The sequence below is a fragment of the Microtus pennsylvanicus genome, chromosome 3, assembly GCF_037038515.1.
Source record: "Microtus pennsylvanicus isolate mMicPen1 chromosome 3, mMicPen1.hap1, whole genome shotgun sequence".
In the NCBI taxonomy this organism is placed as follows: Eukaryota; Metazoa; Chordata; class Mammalia; order Rodentia; family Cricetidae; genus Microtus; species Microtus pennsylvanicus.
The window spans coordinates 17,194,083-17,207,469 of NC_134581.1; the positions used below are offsets into that span (position 1 = coordinate 17,194,083).

Sequence of the window (13,387 nt, forward strand, 5' to 3'; positions counted from 1 at the left end):
ATAAGCTCCAGCGCCGACGGGACTAGAAAGTTAGTCTCTCTTCCTGTTTCCGGCTTGGGCCTGTGGCGCTTGCGCTCTGCTGCCGCCCGGTTTCCAGGGAGGGGTGGGGCTAGGAGGCCATTCTTTGTGTTTGCGCCTCATAACCACTGGAGGGCGACAGAGGTGCGGAGTTCTTCGTTCCGAGAGTGATTCAATTTTTCCAGTCTGGGGCAGGGGACACAAGACTTTTCAGCCAAGCTCTAATACACAGAGAATGGAATCCAGGCAACCCTGGAAAGTAGACAGTATCTAAACCCAGGGTCAAAGTCGGGCAGATAGCGGATACATGCGGCAAGAGCCTAGTCGAGGCTGCACGAAGGCCCTGCGGTTTTAGATGTGTCCAGATTAGTGTCCTCTCATCTTTGGCACAGTCACCAACTTCGGCCTGCCCAGTCTCTGACTCACCCCACTAGTAGCCAAATAACTGAAATTCTACACCCTCTTACGCTCTTTCCCCTCCTCTTGTGGTTGCTCGGAAATCCCTACCATAAGAGAAGCGGAAGGCTCGAAGAGGGTCACCAGACAAGCCCGGACTTGGAACTTGTTTCTTGGGTGGTACACTCAGCCAGCATTCCTGATACCAGGCTGGGTGACAGCCACCACTTCGAGGGTCCTGCTTCTTTTGGGTGAGTGTCCTGTGGCCCTTCCCCGGAGTCCTCTGCAGGGGCAGGGAAGGGTGGGTAAAAGTGATTTATCTATGGCAGTTGAAGGCCACTTATCTGACACCTTGGCTAGCACCCCTGAACTCTGGAGTGTTAGGAAGAGGCTTCTATACCTCAGCTCTAGAGGAGTAGATCTGGCTGCCGAAGTGCTGCTTGTAAGCGCCCTGCCCTCCCCAACCTCCCAACCCCATAGCTCAGAAGATTCAGTCAGCAGTATTGCCAGATCCCTGCTTCCCGACAGGAGGAGGAACTGCTCTAGGAAAGGGAGGTGCCAACAAGTGGGAGTGGCTAGTCCGCTTTCACTTTTTCTATTACCTCCGGGCTCGCAGGCGAGCTGAGAGGGTAGGGATCCGACTTCTTCCTAGCCCAGGGTGGGCAGACTGGGCAGGCTTTAGCCGTGCCCTTGCCACCTGGGGAGGGAGCATATCTGAGGTACAAAGTGCGGTTTTAGAAATGTGGATTTGTATGGCAAAAAGAGGAGGCCAGCCTCTTAAAAACGCCAGCCTGAACACTCCCTACCCCTCACCCCAGGATAGCCATGGCTCCAAAACGAAAGTCTTCGGTGCAGGCTGAGGGCTCCAAGAAGAGGCCACAGGGGACAGGGGAGGAGGATAGTTTCCGCTCCACCGCTGAGGCTCTCAGAGCAGCTCCTGCAGATCAGCGCATCGTCCGTGTGGACCCCATATGCCCACTCAGCCTCAATCCCAAAACTCAGGTGAGCTCCACCCATGTTCAGGCCACAGCCTTCTCCTCCTTGGGGGTCTCCATTCTAGCCCGGTAGCTCAAAGTCTTTAAGGAAGCTAGGGGTTGCTTGTCTTCTTAAGACCACAGAGGTGGATTGTATTCTATCAGATCAAGGTTTGTCAGGTCTGACCACCAGACAAGGGAGTTGCCTCTTGCATCACACTCAAGGATGGGGTCTGACTCGGTTTCCCCAGGACTCACCGGTGCTCCCTCAAACTCAGCCCTCAGGACAGAGCCAGGAATCTTTCAGATTCCCCCACCCAGGAAGTAGATGCGTGTTCTCCAAATTCCATCTCCCACAGCAGACCTTATTCAAATCCAGTCAGACTGTGTCCCCAACAGCACAGTCATTATACCAAGTGCCAAAATAGAACCCCTTGTGATGTCCACCAGTGTGCACACCCAGCCCATGTCCAGCCCAGCTGCCTTCCGGCCTCACCCCACACAGGTCCACGAGGACTATGACTGTACCCTAAACCAGACCAACATCGGCAACAACAATAACAAGTTCTACATCATCCAGCTGCTGGAGGAGGATGGTCACTTCTTCTGCTGGAACCGCTGGGGCCGGGTGGTGAGTGACCCGTTACCAGGGTGCCTCCCGCAAACCGCCCTCCTCTGCACACACTTCAAGAGTCCCCAAAGAGCCGCTGTAGCTGGCTGTCCCACTTCGCCTTGCTGAGAGGCAATCAGCCTAGCCCAAGGCCGGCACACATTTCTGATGGGCACACCCCTGAAAGTTGTCACTTACAGGGAGAGGTGGGCCAGACCAAGATGAACCCCTTCGTCTGCCTGGAAGACGCAAAGAAGGACTTTGAGAAGAAATTTCGGGAGAAGACTAAGAACAAATGGGAGGACCGGGAACACTTTGTGGCCCATCCTAACAAGTACACACTTATCGAAGTGCAGGGAGAGGCAGAAACTCAAGAGGCTGTAATGAAGGTGACAGGGGTGGGGCAGTGGGGCAGAGGGAAGGGCCTGCCTCCTGCTGCCTGCCTGACCGTCTGACAGTGTACACTCAAATACTGGCCTCTTTCTCTGGCCTCAGGCTGGGCCTTTACAAATGTCCCACCCTTTCCCCATGTGAGCATCCTGCCCAGCTGCTCCTGCCCACACAGTTTTTCTCTCTGCAGGTGGACGGGGGCTCAGTGAGGACTGTGGTTAAGCCCTGCTCCCTGGACCCTGCCACTCAGAAGCTCATCACCAACATCTTCAGCAAAGAGATGTTCAAGAACGCCATGACCCTCATGAACCTGGGTGAAGAGGGACTCTGAGGGGAGGGGCAGGGCCCCAATATCAGGGGGTGCAGGACTGAGACTATCCCTTCATTCCCCAGATGTGAAGAAGATGCCCTTGGGAAAGCTGAGCAAGCAGCAGATTGCACGGGGCTTTGAGGTCTTGGAAACTCTAGAGGAGGCCATTAAAAAGCCCACTGGTGGTGGTCAGAGCCTGGAGGAACTGTCGTCCCGTTTCTACACCGTCATCCCGCACGACTTTGGCCGCAGCCGGCCTCCGCCCATCAACTCCCCTGAGATCCTTCAGGCCAAGAAGGACATGCTGCTGGTGAGGACTGGCGGGCCCTGAGGGTACCAGACAGACTGGGCAAAGAGGAGAGGAGCAGATGGTCACAGACTCCAGGTTACAGTGGGCAGGCTGAGGGCCAAGAGAGGAGAAAGCCAGACAGAGAGATGGGGTGGGGACAGACAGGTGGGAGAGGCTGGAGGTGGAAGCCAGGAGCAGACAAGCTCCGGTGCTCATTATCCTAGGTGCTGGCAGACATCGAGCTGGCCCAGACCTTGCAGGCAAATGGGGAGGAGGAGAAACTGGAAGAAGTGCCACACCCACTGGACAGGGACTACCAGCTCCTCAAGTGCCAGCTTCAACTGCTGGACAATGGGGGGCCCGAGTACAAGGTGAGCTCTCCACACCCGCCCTTGAGGTACCTGGGGAGCCCTGGTTCTCCACATTCTCTCCTGCATGCCCAGGCCTAAAGAGAGCTGTAAAGTGAGACACCACAGGTCCCCAAGTCTCCCAACCTTGGTCACCAGGCTCTGCTCTCCCCAGGCAATACAGACCTACCTGGAACAGACTGGCAATAGCTTCAGATGCCCAACTCTGCAACATGTTTGGAAAGTGAACAGAGAAGGGGAGGTAAGGGGTATTCAGCCCCTAGATCACCACCCTGTCCCTTAGGGGATAACATTTACTTACCTGTCCCTTGCTAAGTTGGCTCAAAATCTCTGATCCGTTTCCACCAGGCCTAGTGTAGGCCAGCTACCTGTGGGGCCCTCAGCTTTGGGACACATGAGCCTTCATGTGACATTGTCGTTACCATTTTCCACTTTTCCCCGCTCAGGAAGACAGGTTCAAGGCCCACTCTAAACTGAACAACCGGAAGCTGCTGTGGCACGGCACCAATGTGGCTGTGGTGGCTGCTATCCTCACCAGTGGTCTCCGAATCATGCCACACTCCGGTGGCCGTGTTGGCAAGGGTATCTACTTTGCCTCTGAGAACAGCAAGTCAGCCTGCTATGGTGAGGTTCTTCTGGGTCAAGGCCTGGGTTGGGATGAAGGCACGAAGATGGGCTGGGCCCAATCCTGAGGGAGGAATCCTGGAAATATTCCTGACCTGAGTACACAGTGAGATGCCCTAAGCCTAAGAAGCACCTGGCAGTCAGGGACATGTCGTCCTGGAAGGGGGGGGGGATAGGATGAGAGCAGCAAACAGACTCTGAGCAGGAAAAGAGAAATCGCCACAGAGGGGGAGAAGGCTGCCTGCGCCAAGCCTTGCCAGTGTGTTCTGTGCAGAAGGAGGGGCAGGGACACAAGACCAGAAAGCCACAGAGAGCCCGTGTGGATGTGCACACTGGAGAATCTCAGTGGGTGCAGCGGTGAAGTGGGTGGCAGAGGGATGGGGGGTGGGTTCTGTCTCTCTGCCTCTCTGATTCTGTCTGTCTCTGTCTCAGTCTCAGTCCCGCCCCCGTGAGCACTGGCCCTGGCTCCAGGCTCCAGAACTGAGATGAGAGAACCTGTGAGCAGAGTGTGTGAGCCAGTAGTGTGGCAGCAGGTGGCAGAAGGTCAAAGACGTCTCCAGGGACTTCCAAATTCATGGTCAGGGTGTCCTTAAGTGACTCAAGTGACCCCACCAGCCCAGGCTGAACACATTCCTGGAGGCTGCCATTACCTGCCAGGCCAAGAAAGCAAGGTTTAACCAAGAACAGATGGGGCTGAAGTTCTTGGTGGACAAAGAGATCTATCAAGAGGACAGGGGACCCCAAGAAAGACGGGCTGGCAGGAGTGGGGGTGCTCGCCTGAGGGGTGCCAATGACCAAGTAAACAAAGTAGGGAGAGGTGCCCCTTCCCAGCTCCCACCATCACCGATTCACTAGTGGACAGCCTGTGGGAGGTGGGAGAAGGGAATGGGAGGGACAGGGAGGCCACTGAGGTAGGAGGGAGCAGGCGGGGATGAGGGGTACTGGAAGGTAATTAGTGTTTCGTGAGCCGCAGAACTGGCACAGACAGCCTTGCCACTGCAGGAAAGAGCTGGCCAGGGGCCTGAGCTGTTTCCTCCTGCCATGAGCCTCTTTGTCCTCTAGTTACTCCCATGTATAGTGAGAACCACAATGTGGGCTACATGTTCCTGGGCGAGGTGGCCCTAGGCAAGGAGCACCACATCACCATCGATGATCCCAGCTTGAGGAGCCCACCCCCTGGCTTTGACAGTGTCATCGCCCGAGGCAAAACAGAGCCTGGTGAGCCCCAGATATTGGGTGGGTCTATAGATAAAGGTGGGGTTGACATAAGAGACTGGGGACATCCTCAGAAGACAACAAGGAGAGTGGACTGTAGAGACAAAACCATACAGTCTTCCTGGGGGAACTGATTCCCCCAGTCGTCCAACAAACACCCACTGAATCAACAAATCCCTCCAGGGTGTCAAGAGGGCTGAAAAAGTCATGTCATTGACGAGCATTAGCCTGGGGTTTTCAGGGGGAAATGAGGATAAGGTGGCACTCCCTGAAGCAGGTGGCAAGTCGCAGGGAGCAAGACATAGGTAGCACCAGGCACCAATGACCCCTTGGCAATCCGTCCCTTACAGATCCCACCCAGGACATTGAACTAGAGCTGGATGGGCAGCCAGTGGTGGTCCCTCAAGGTCGACCTGTGCCATGCGCATCGTTCCAAAGCTCCAACTTCAGCCAGAGCGAGTACCTCATATACCAGGAGAGCCAGTGTCGTCTGCGCTATCTGCTGGAGATTCACTTCTGAGTGGCTTGCCCTCCCGAGGTCCTGCTAGACTGGGCCATGATCTTGATCTTCACTCTCCTCAGTCTGGCTCCCATATTTCCTTTTGCCTCCCAAGAATATAATACATGCCAGGCACGTTGGCACACACCTATAGTCTCATCTACTCGGGCAGAGGCAAGAAAAACACTACCCTGAGAGCTGGGGCCAGCCTGGGCTACATAGTAGGACATGTCCAAAATGAAAATTACAATCATGAAGCTACATAGTGAGTTCCAGGCTAGCCTAAGCTACAGAGTATGACCCTGACTCAAACTATGAAAGTCAATGTTCTGTCTATCATGTATAATCATGCACTTAGTATAGTCATATACTCTAAGATTATATAGCCTAATGACACTGTTGTCATCCCAGTCCGTGTAAAACCTCTACACACAATGACAGAATCACCTAGTGGCATGTTCATGAGATGTGTCACCATCATGAAGTAAAAATGGCTGTCCATTGTCATTATCTGTAGTCATTGTGTTGTGCAATAGACTCTTGAACCCATTTCTCCTGGCCGACTGAATTTTGTATGCACATCTTCCTAAGCCCCTTTGCGCTGTACATCTACAAGTTCAATTTTTATACATATTTATTTTTATTTTCTATGCATTGGTGTTTTGTCTACATACACGTCCATGTGAGGGTGTTGGATCCCCTGGAACAAGATTTACAGACAGTTGTGAGCTGCCATGTGGGTGCTGGGAATCGAACCTGGATCCTCTGGAAGAGCAGCCAGTGTTCTTAAATGCTGGGCCATCTCTGCAGCCCCTGAGTTCAACAGTTTTGAGTTCCATATGTTAAGTGACATCTTGTGGTCGTTGTCTGTCTGTGTCTGGCTAACTTAACATAATGTCCTGCAGGTTCCCCCATGTATCTTCAAACCACAGCACTTCCCTCCAGTTTTAAGGCTGAGTAGTATTCCACTATATGCTCACGCCAGTTTCTTTGCCCGTTCACCCGTCAAGGGACACTCAAGGTGATTTGTTATCTTAGCTATTGTGAAGTGCTGGGAGAAAATCCACCTACTGGTTTCATTCCCTTTGGAATAGTGTGATTGCTGGATCCATCTCACTCTTCCTGCCAGCCCCGCACCCCCATATCTCAAAAACTGATTCCTAGTACCTCAAATGGCTGTGGCTGTGGGCCCAGAACCTTGCCTCCTAAAGCAATATTAAAGGGGCACAGACCAAAATGGGTTGTGCCCCACCTCTAACCTGATTCATGCCCTCTGCCAACTGAGTTACATCTCCAGGCCACTTGGGGATTTTCTTATACTTTATCTCAGTTTTTGTGGTTGGGGACTTAGGGAGGCCTTGGGCACCTTACAGGAAGTGTTCCAGCACTGAGCTACATTGTAACCTCACAGGCAGCTTTATCAAGCATGAGCCCTTAGCCTCAGCTTGTTCAATGAAACAGTGGCCACAGGCTTCCTCTGTCTCCATGGTGGCCCTCCACATGGCAGCTCCAGCCAAACACCAAGAAGTGTGTGTGTCACGTGAGCTAATAACAGCCACGCCCCTCCGACCCACTCAAGGCTATCCTTGTAGCATCCCTCTCTTCTAATAATTAAGCATCCAAAGACGAGCCTTACCACCAACTCAACTCAGAAACTGTCGTTTGGAAACCCACCTGATTCTGTCTCCTTAGCTTAAACGTTGCCAGGTAAAGCAAGCATCGCTGTGTGTCTGTCTCACCTCTGGACATTAAAACCAAGCTGAGTTTGTGTCAGAGGGCACAGCTCTCTGTCCTCAAAGATTAACAGCTGTGACCTGGATATCCCTGTCCTAGCCTGGGAGCAAGTCCCAGAAAGCAAGGTCAAGGTCCCCCCTGTGAGTTGTATGCTGTTTTCTGTCGTATCTCTTTTAATCAGAAGATGTTCCTCAACCATTTATCCATTCATAACGTTAACTTTTCTGGAGATGGGGGTGGGGGTCTTGCTATGTAGCCTAGGCTGCCCTTGAACTCTTGATCCTCCTGCTTCATCCTTCCAAGCACCGGGGTTACAGGTGTGTGTCATCACACCCAGCTCATTTTCACATTCAGAAGAGTACAGGACAGTTGTTTCATATAATATGTTTTTACTATATTTTATGTGTATGGGTGTCTTGCCTGCATGTGTCGCGTTCCTCTTGTGTGCCTAGTGCCCACAGGACCAGAAGAGGGCACCAGATCCCCTGGTACTGGAGTTACAGGTGGTTGTGAGCTGCAGAGTTTGAAGCTTGGCAACCTGAGTTTGAGCCCCAGAACCCACATAAAGGTGTATGGCCTCCACACGTATGCCACAGCACCCCACCACATCCTCACAATAATAATAAATCAAATGGGAGACCCTTCCCGTCCCTCTCCTCATTCCCGCTCATCTGCTGGAGTGAGCCCACTGCATTCAGCTGTGGGTTATCCTCCTTGCACTCCTATGCAGAGTTACACAGACAGATACACTCGCTACAAAGAATTCTGTTTTTTTAATGCAGGGTCTCACTATGTAGCCACTATGGTCATATGTACATCAGGCTGGCCTTGAGCTCACAGAGACTTTCTTGCCTCTGTCTCCAGAGTGCCGGGATTAAAGGCGTGTACCCCACCACACCTGACATCTATTTTTTTTTCATTAGATATAGTGATTTGGTAGGAAGTATGCACCCACCAACCCACCACACTTCCCACCCCTTCACTGTCCTCTCTAGACTCCTTTTCTCCTTTGCTATACTCATGGACCCTGTTGAGCTCTCCCTGAGCTGTGGAGGCCCAAGAGGTTGCCCCACACTGGCACGCAGGGCAGGGAGCAGAGGAGAGAGCAGTTGGCTTTCCCCGCCCTCTGATTGTAAACCTCAAAGATTCAGCTTCACCCCGTAGAGAGGGCAAAGGCCACATCCAAGCTCTGCCCAAGAATGGAACGGGATGTCAATGTGGACCGAGCTCTAGGAAGCCAGGAGCAGCGCTCCAGCTGTATGCTCTGAAGCACATGCCCCCTTTCTGGCCCATGTCTCATCTGAGTGATGGAAAGTGTGACCTATCAGTTCCATCATGAAATGAGTCACAGTAAGAGGCTGGAGCTGAAGTGATACTGACCTTGTTCTTGTGATGACCTTGGAGGCACTGGTCCAAGCAAGAGGCAGACAAGGCCCAGTAAAAGAGGCTCCAAATAGCCACGTTCGTATATGGAACAGAATATCAGTAAAGGAAATGCCTGCAAGAGCGCTAACGCAGGGTAAAAGGATTAATGTGAGCCGAAGCTGGAATGCTCTCTTGTTAGTAGAAACCGGAAGTAAATGACAGAACAAAAATTAGATAGAAGGTGGAGCTGTAGAGACCCAGTGATTAAGAGCACTGACTGTTCTTCCAGAGGACCCGGGTTCAATTCCCAGCACCCACATGGCAGCTCACAACTGTAACTCCAGTTTCAGGGGATTTGACACTCTCACACCAATGCACATGAAACCAAATTAAATAAATTATGAAAATAAGATCCAGCAGCATATGCTTGAGATCCCAGCACTCAGGGGAAGAAGGCAGTAGGATTAGAAATTTAAGGTCACTGGGTGGTGGTGGCACAAACCTTTAGTCCTAGCATTTAGGACACAGAGGCAGGCAGCTCTCAGTGAGTTCGAAGTCAGCCTGGTCTACATAGCAAGTTCCAGGACATTACACAGAGAAACCCTGTTTTGAAAATAAACAAAAAAAATAAAATAAAAATAATTTAAAAAAAAAAACCTTAAGGTCATCCTTAGCACCTGCTGATCCTACCTCAAAAACAGTAAATACACAAATAAATCACAGTAAAGCAAGAAGCAAGTCATGGGCCGGCAGATCCTGGAGAGCAGTTTGCCAGGTGAGAGGCACACACATGCCTGCTGTGCTGGAAGCATGATGGGTAAGGAGGAGGAGAGGTGGGAGGTGGGCAGAACACAGCCGGTGGAGGCCACCTCACTGCACAGTGGTGGTGATAGGTAGGACTTTGAGGGAAAGAAACAGGTTTTTTTATAATGCCACCTGATTTATTTTTAAACGGGTCCATTTTAGCCACTACTAAGAGTGGACTGTAGGGAATGAGTTGGAACAATCCAGCCAGCATGGCAGGAATTACACCAGATAATGGAGCCCCTGGGAACTGGATAGAGAGAACGAACAGAAACTATCAAACAGGAGATGGGGAGGAAGTCATCACCACCCACCATCTGGAGGCTGGAGGGATAACAGGAGAAGACAGTGGTGGGTTCATCCAGTCAGGTCATCTTGCAAGAACAAGAGCACAGAGAAGGCTCCATGAAGGAAGCCAAAGGGACAGAGAGAGAAGCTGTCTTCCACAGAGGGCTGTAGAAGCCCAGGCTACGCACCAAAGGGGAAGCGCCCTGGCTTCCTCCTACCTCCCACTCTCCAGTCTTCTGCTCATTTAACTTCCATTGGCTGGATACCTCCAGAAGCCTGGGGAGGACAGGGTAGGTAGAGGTAGGCAGAGTGGGGAAGGAGCCTAAGGGCAAATCGGAGGAGCAGCTTGAGGTGCAGAAGCAAACGCCAGGCCAGTTAGGAGGATGCTGCGATGCTGGGGGGGGGGGGGCAACAGCAGTAGTGGCTGCGGCGCTCTGGGGGCAGCAGTAGTGGCTGCGGCGCTCTGGGGGGCAGCAGTAGTGGCTGCGGTTCTCTGGGGGGCAGCAGTAGTGGCTGCGCGCTCTGGGGGGCAGCAGTAGTGGCTGCGGTTCTCTGGAGGGTAGCAGTAGTGGCTGCGGTTCTCTGGGGGGCAGCAGTAGTGGCTGCCGCGCTCTGGGGGGCAGCAGTAGTGGCAGGGAGGTACCGCGATGAGATTGAGATGAGATGTGATGTGCATGGATTCCCACCGTCTCGGTGGACTGGACCGGGTGTAGGAAAAAGGACAGCTAGAAAGCTGGGAAGCCCTCATGTGAGGCGCAATTTGCTAAGATTCTGCAAGGAGCCAGTGAGGGAACAGTCAAGAGTCCTACTTCTGTTCAGGACACAGGATGTTTGACATGCCCATTAGTCGAAGTCTGGTTCAAGGAAGGAGGCACTTCATTCAGATACCTAATAGGTTCTCCGAACCTGATCATGTGCCCCACTGGAGTTCAGGGCTTTCCTTGAGCCACCTACCAGGCGGGGGTGAGGGGGTGAGGAGTGAGGAGTAGAAATGACTCTAACTGGCCATGACTAAAGGTTTCGTGTTTGTTTGTTTTGTTTTTCCGAGACAGGTTTTCTCTGTGTGAACAGCCCAGGCTGTCCCAGAACTCACTTTGTTCAGACCAGGCTAACTTGGAACACACAGAGATCCGCCTGCCTCTACCTCCCGAGTGCTGGGATTAAAGGTGTGCACCACACTGCCTGGCAGGACTGACTTTCATGTGGAGAGTTTATTTACACAAGCTGCACGTTCTGAGGCTGGGAAGAGGTAGCTTCCTAAAACACGTGTCAGGGGGTGCTTTTTAGAAGAGAGCTGGCTTGCCAGTAGTGAAAGTACTAGACCAACCAATAGACCAACCAAGCATCCGTGTTTTGGTTTTTTTTCCCCTTAGGCCTCCTCCACAAGTGAGACTTAAAAGTAAACTGACTGAGCAGCCACTCTGTGCCATGCCCTGAGATTTTTTTTTCTCCTTCCCTCAGAACTCCTGGGCGGGTGGGGGGGGGGGTGGTCCAAGCAAACCTAAAAGTTTTTCTGACTGATTCCTCGAGAAAAGTACTGCCTGACCTAGCTACCCTCCACGTCCGTCCATATGCAACCCCCCCCCCCCCCCGGCACAAAGCAGGGAAGGGTCTGGGTTCAGTAAACTGTACCCTTGGGCAGTTTCACAGAAGAGCCTCCAGTCTCCAGCTGGCAGCTGCTAGGACCAAGGGGGCTGGCGCCAGGCCCTGCTCCTCCCTTACTAGCTGTGTATCTCCAAAGGACAGCATCAGAGTGACAGCCGGTACCATCTCCACAAAGTCTGAGTTGCTGGCGCTGGGCTAGGGAAGGGGGAGAAAGCCGAGCCAGGCTCAGCCTTGCATCCACCCATAGGGCCTACCAAAACCCAGAAGAAGATCGCAGCTTGGGCGTCGGAGTCACCTCCTGGGCAGCCTACGAGGTGAGAGGCCCCGAGGAGCATGGGACAGGTTATGGGACTCCTGGAGCTGGAGACTCCGTTTCGCTCTCCCCATAGCAACCCCAGAGAAGCCTGAGCGCTCAGATGGCTAACAACACGGGAATAAGCGCCACCGAACTCGTGGGCTCTGTGGGGTTGATCCTGGCGATTCTCGTAGAGGTGGGGGCCGTGCTGGGCAATGGCACGCTGCTTGTGGTGGTGCTGCGCACTCCCGGGCTGCAAGATGCCTTCTATCTGGCGCACCTGTGCATTGTGGACTTGCTGGCAGCCGCCTCCATCATGCCTCTGGGCCTGCTGGCCGGGCCGCCCGGACTGGGGAGTGTGCCCCTGGACCCCTCATCATGCCGGGCGGCACGCTTCCTCTCAGCGGCTCTGCTCCCCGCCTGCACACTTGGCGTGGCTGCTCTCGGCCTGGCGCGCTACCGTCTCATAGTGCACCCGCTGCGGCCAGGCGCGCGCCCGGCGCCAGCGCTAGTGCTCACGGCGGTGTGGGCGGCGGCCGCGCTCCTGGGAGCGCTCTCCTTGCTGGGGCCACCTCCCGCGCCACCACCGGCTCCGGCTCGCTGCTCCGTCCTGGCCGGAGGACTCGGGCCCTTCCGGCCGCTCTGGGCCCTGCTGGCCTTTGCGCTGCCTGCCCTATTGCTGCTGGCCGCCTACGGTAGCATCTTCCTGGTGGCGCGGCGCGCCGCCCTCCAGCCCCCGCGAGGGACACGGCTCCGCTCCGACTCTCTAGACAGCCGCCTCTCCTTCTTGCCACCCCTCCGGCCACGTTTACCCGGGGGCAAGGCGGCCCTGGCCCCAGCCCTGGCCTTGGGCCAGTTTGCAGCCTGCTGGCTGCCGTATGGCTGTGCATGTTTGGCACCCGCGGCGCGCGCTGCAGCAGCCGAGGCGGCTGTCACCTGGGTAGCCTACTCCGCCTTCGCGGCTCACCCCTTTCTCTATGGCCTGCTGCAGCGCCCGGTGCGCTTGGCGCTGGGCCGTCTCACTCGCCGGGCACTGTCTAGGCCCCCGAAAGTCCGTATGCCGCAGGCCTGGCACCCGCGGACACTCGTTCAGCGCCTTCAGGGGCTTCGCAAGGACCCTGCCCTGGGCCCTTCCGAGGCACCACAACAGACCCCAGAATTGGCAGGACAGAACTCAAGTGTGCCAGAAGCCACTTGAGAGATTTCTCCTGGACTGGAGAAGGAAGGTGGGACCAAAGGGCCACATCTCCCCCCCTGCACAGGTCGTGGCAGGTACTCTGCCCGGACTGCTGACTGAAACGGGAGAGAGGGTGGTACTTAACTTAGTCTAGTGAGGTTTCTCAGGAGCCTGATTCTGAGCCCAATACTACCTGTGTTCCTTTCCTGGGGCCTCGGCTTCCCCATCTGTACCATCTCCTAAGGACCCCTCCAGTGTATGCTTTTTAAATTCATGGGTACTCCCTGGCCCAGAGGGGAGAAATGCAGGCGTGGTCACAGAGAGAAGGGTCCTAAGAGCTCACAGCCAAAGGATGAGGGTCCGGGTTACAGCCACAGCAGGAGGAACCAGTGGAGAGACATTCAGAAGATATCCCCGCCATCTGTG

The 13,387-nt window shown here is 54.1% G+C and overlaps 2 protein-coding genes across 4 annotated transcripts; both read left to right on the forward strand.

The window, feature by feature from the left end:
• The first annotated feature begins 187 nt into the window (after positions 1 to 187).
• Positions 188 to 6,200, forward strand: Parp3 (poly(ADP-ribose) polymerase family member 3). Of its 3 annotated transcripts, none has more exons than XM_075964757.1 (11): positions 188 to 665; positions 1,233 to 1,416; positions 1,894 to 2,019; positions 2,199 to 2,387; positions 2,579 to 2,702; positions 2,782 to 3,008; positions 3,212 to 3,358; positions 3,510 to 3,596; positions 3,802 to 3,979; positions 5,042 to 5,197; positions 5,545 to 6,200. In XM_075964757.1, exons 2-11 carry the CDS (start codon positions 1,240 to 1,242, stop codon positions 5,712 to 5,714), a joined length of 1,581 nt encoding a protein of 526 aa, XP_075820872.1. In that variant the 5' UTR covers positions 188 to 665; positions 1,233 to 1,239; the 3' UTR covers positions 5,715 to 6,200. The 3 variants fall into 3 exon arrangements, with proteins under 3 accessions (XP_075820872.1, XP_075820874.1, XP_075820873.1); XM_075964759.1 differs by having other exon boundaries at positions 495 to 665; positions 1,238 to 1,416; XM_075964758.1 differs by lacking the exon at positions 188 to 665 and adding an exon at positions 1,015 to 1,133.
• A 5,566-nt stretch (positions 6,201 to 11,766) lies between these two features.
• Gpr62 (G protein-coupled receptor 62) lies at positions 11,767 to 13,080 on the forward strand. The gene has a single exon (XM_075964767.1). It carries the CDS (start codon positions 11,906 to 11,908, stop codon positions 12,980 to 12,982), a length of 1,077 nt encoding a protein of 358 aa, XP_075820882.1. The 5' UTR covers positions 11,767 to 11,905; the 3' UTR covers positions 12,983 to 13,080.
• The last annotated feature ends 307 nt before the right edge of the window (positions 13,081 to 13,387 follow it).

Excerpts from the sequence above, each read along its gene's own strand:
- Gpr62 (XM_075964767.1), top strand. The coding sequence starts at position 11,906 with ATGGCTAACAACACGGGAATAAGCGCCACCGAACTCGTGGGCTCTGTG.
- Parp3 (XM_075964757.1), top strand. The coding sequence starts at position 1,240 with ATGGCTCCAAAACGAAAGTCTTCGGTGCAGGCTGAGGGCTCCAAGAAG. Across the intron at positions 2,020-2,198 it reads GGAACCGCTGGGGCCGGGTG|GGAGAGGTGGGCCAGACCAA; the intron begins GTGAGTGACCCG and ends TGTCACTTACAG. Across the intron at positions 2,703-2,781 it reads CATGACCCTCATGAACCTGG|ATGTGAAGAAGATGCCCTTG; the intron begins GTGAAGAGGGAC and ends TTCATTCCCCAG.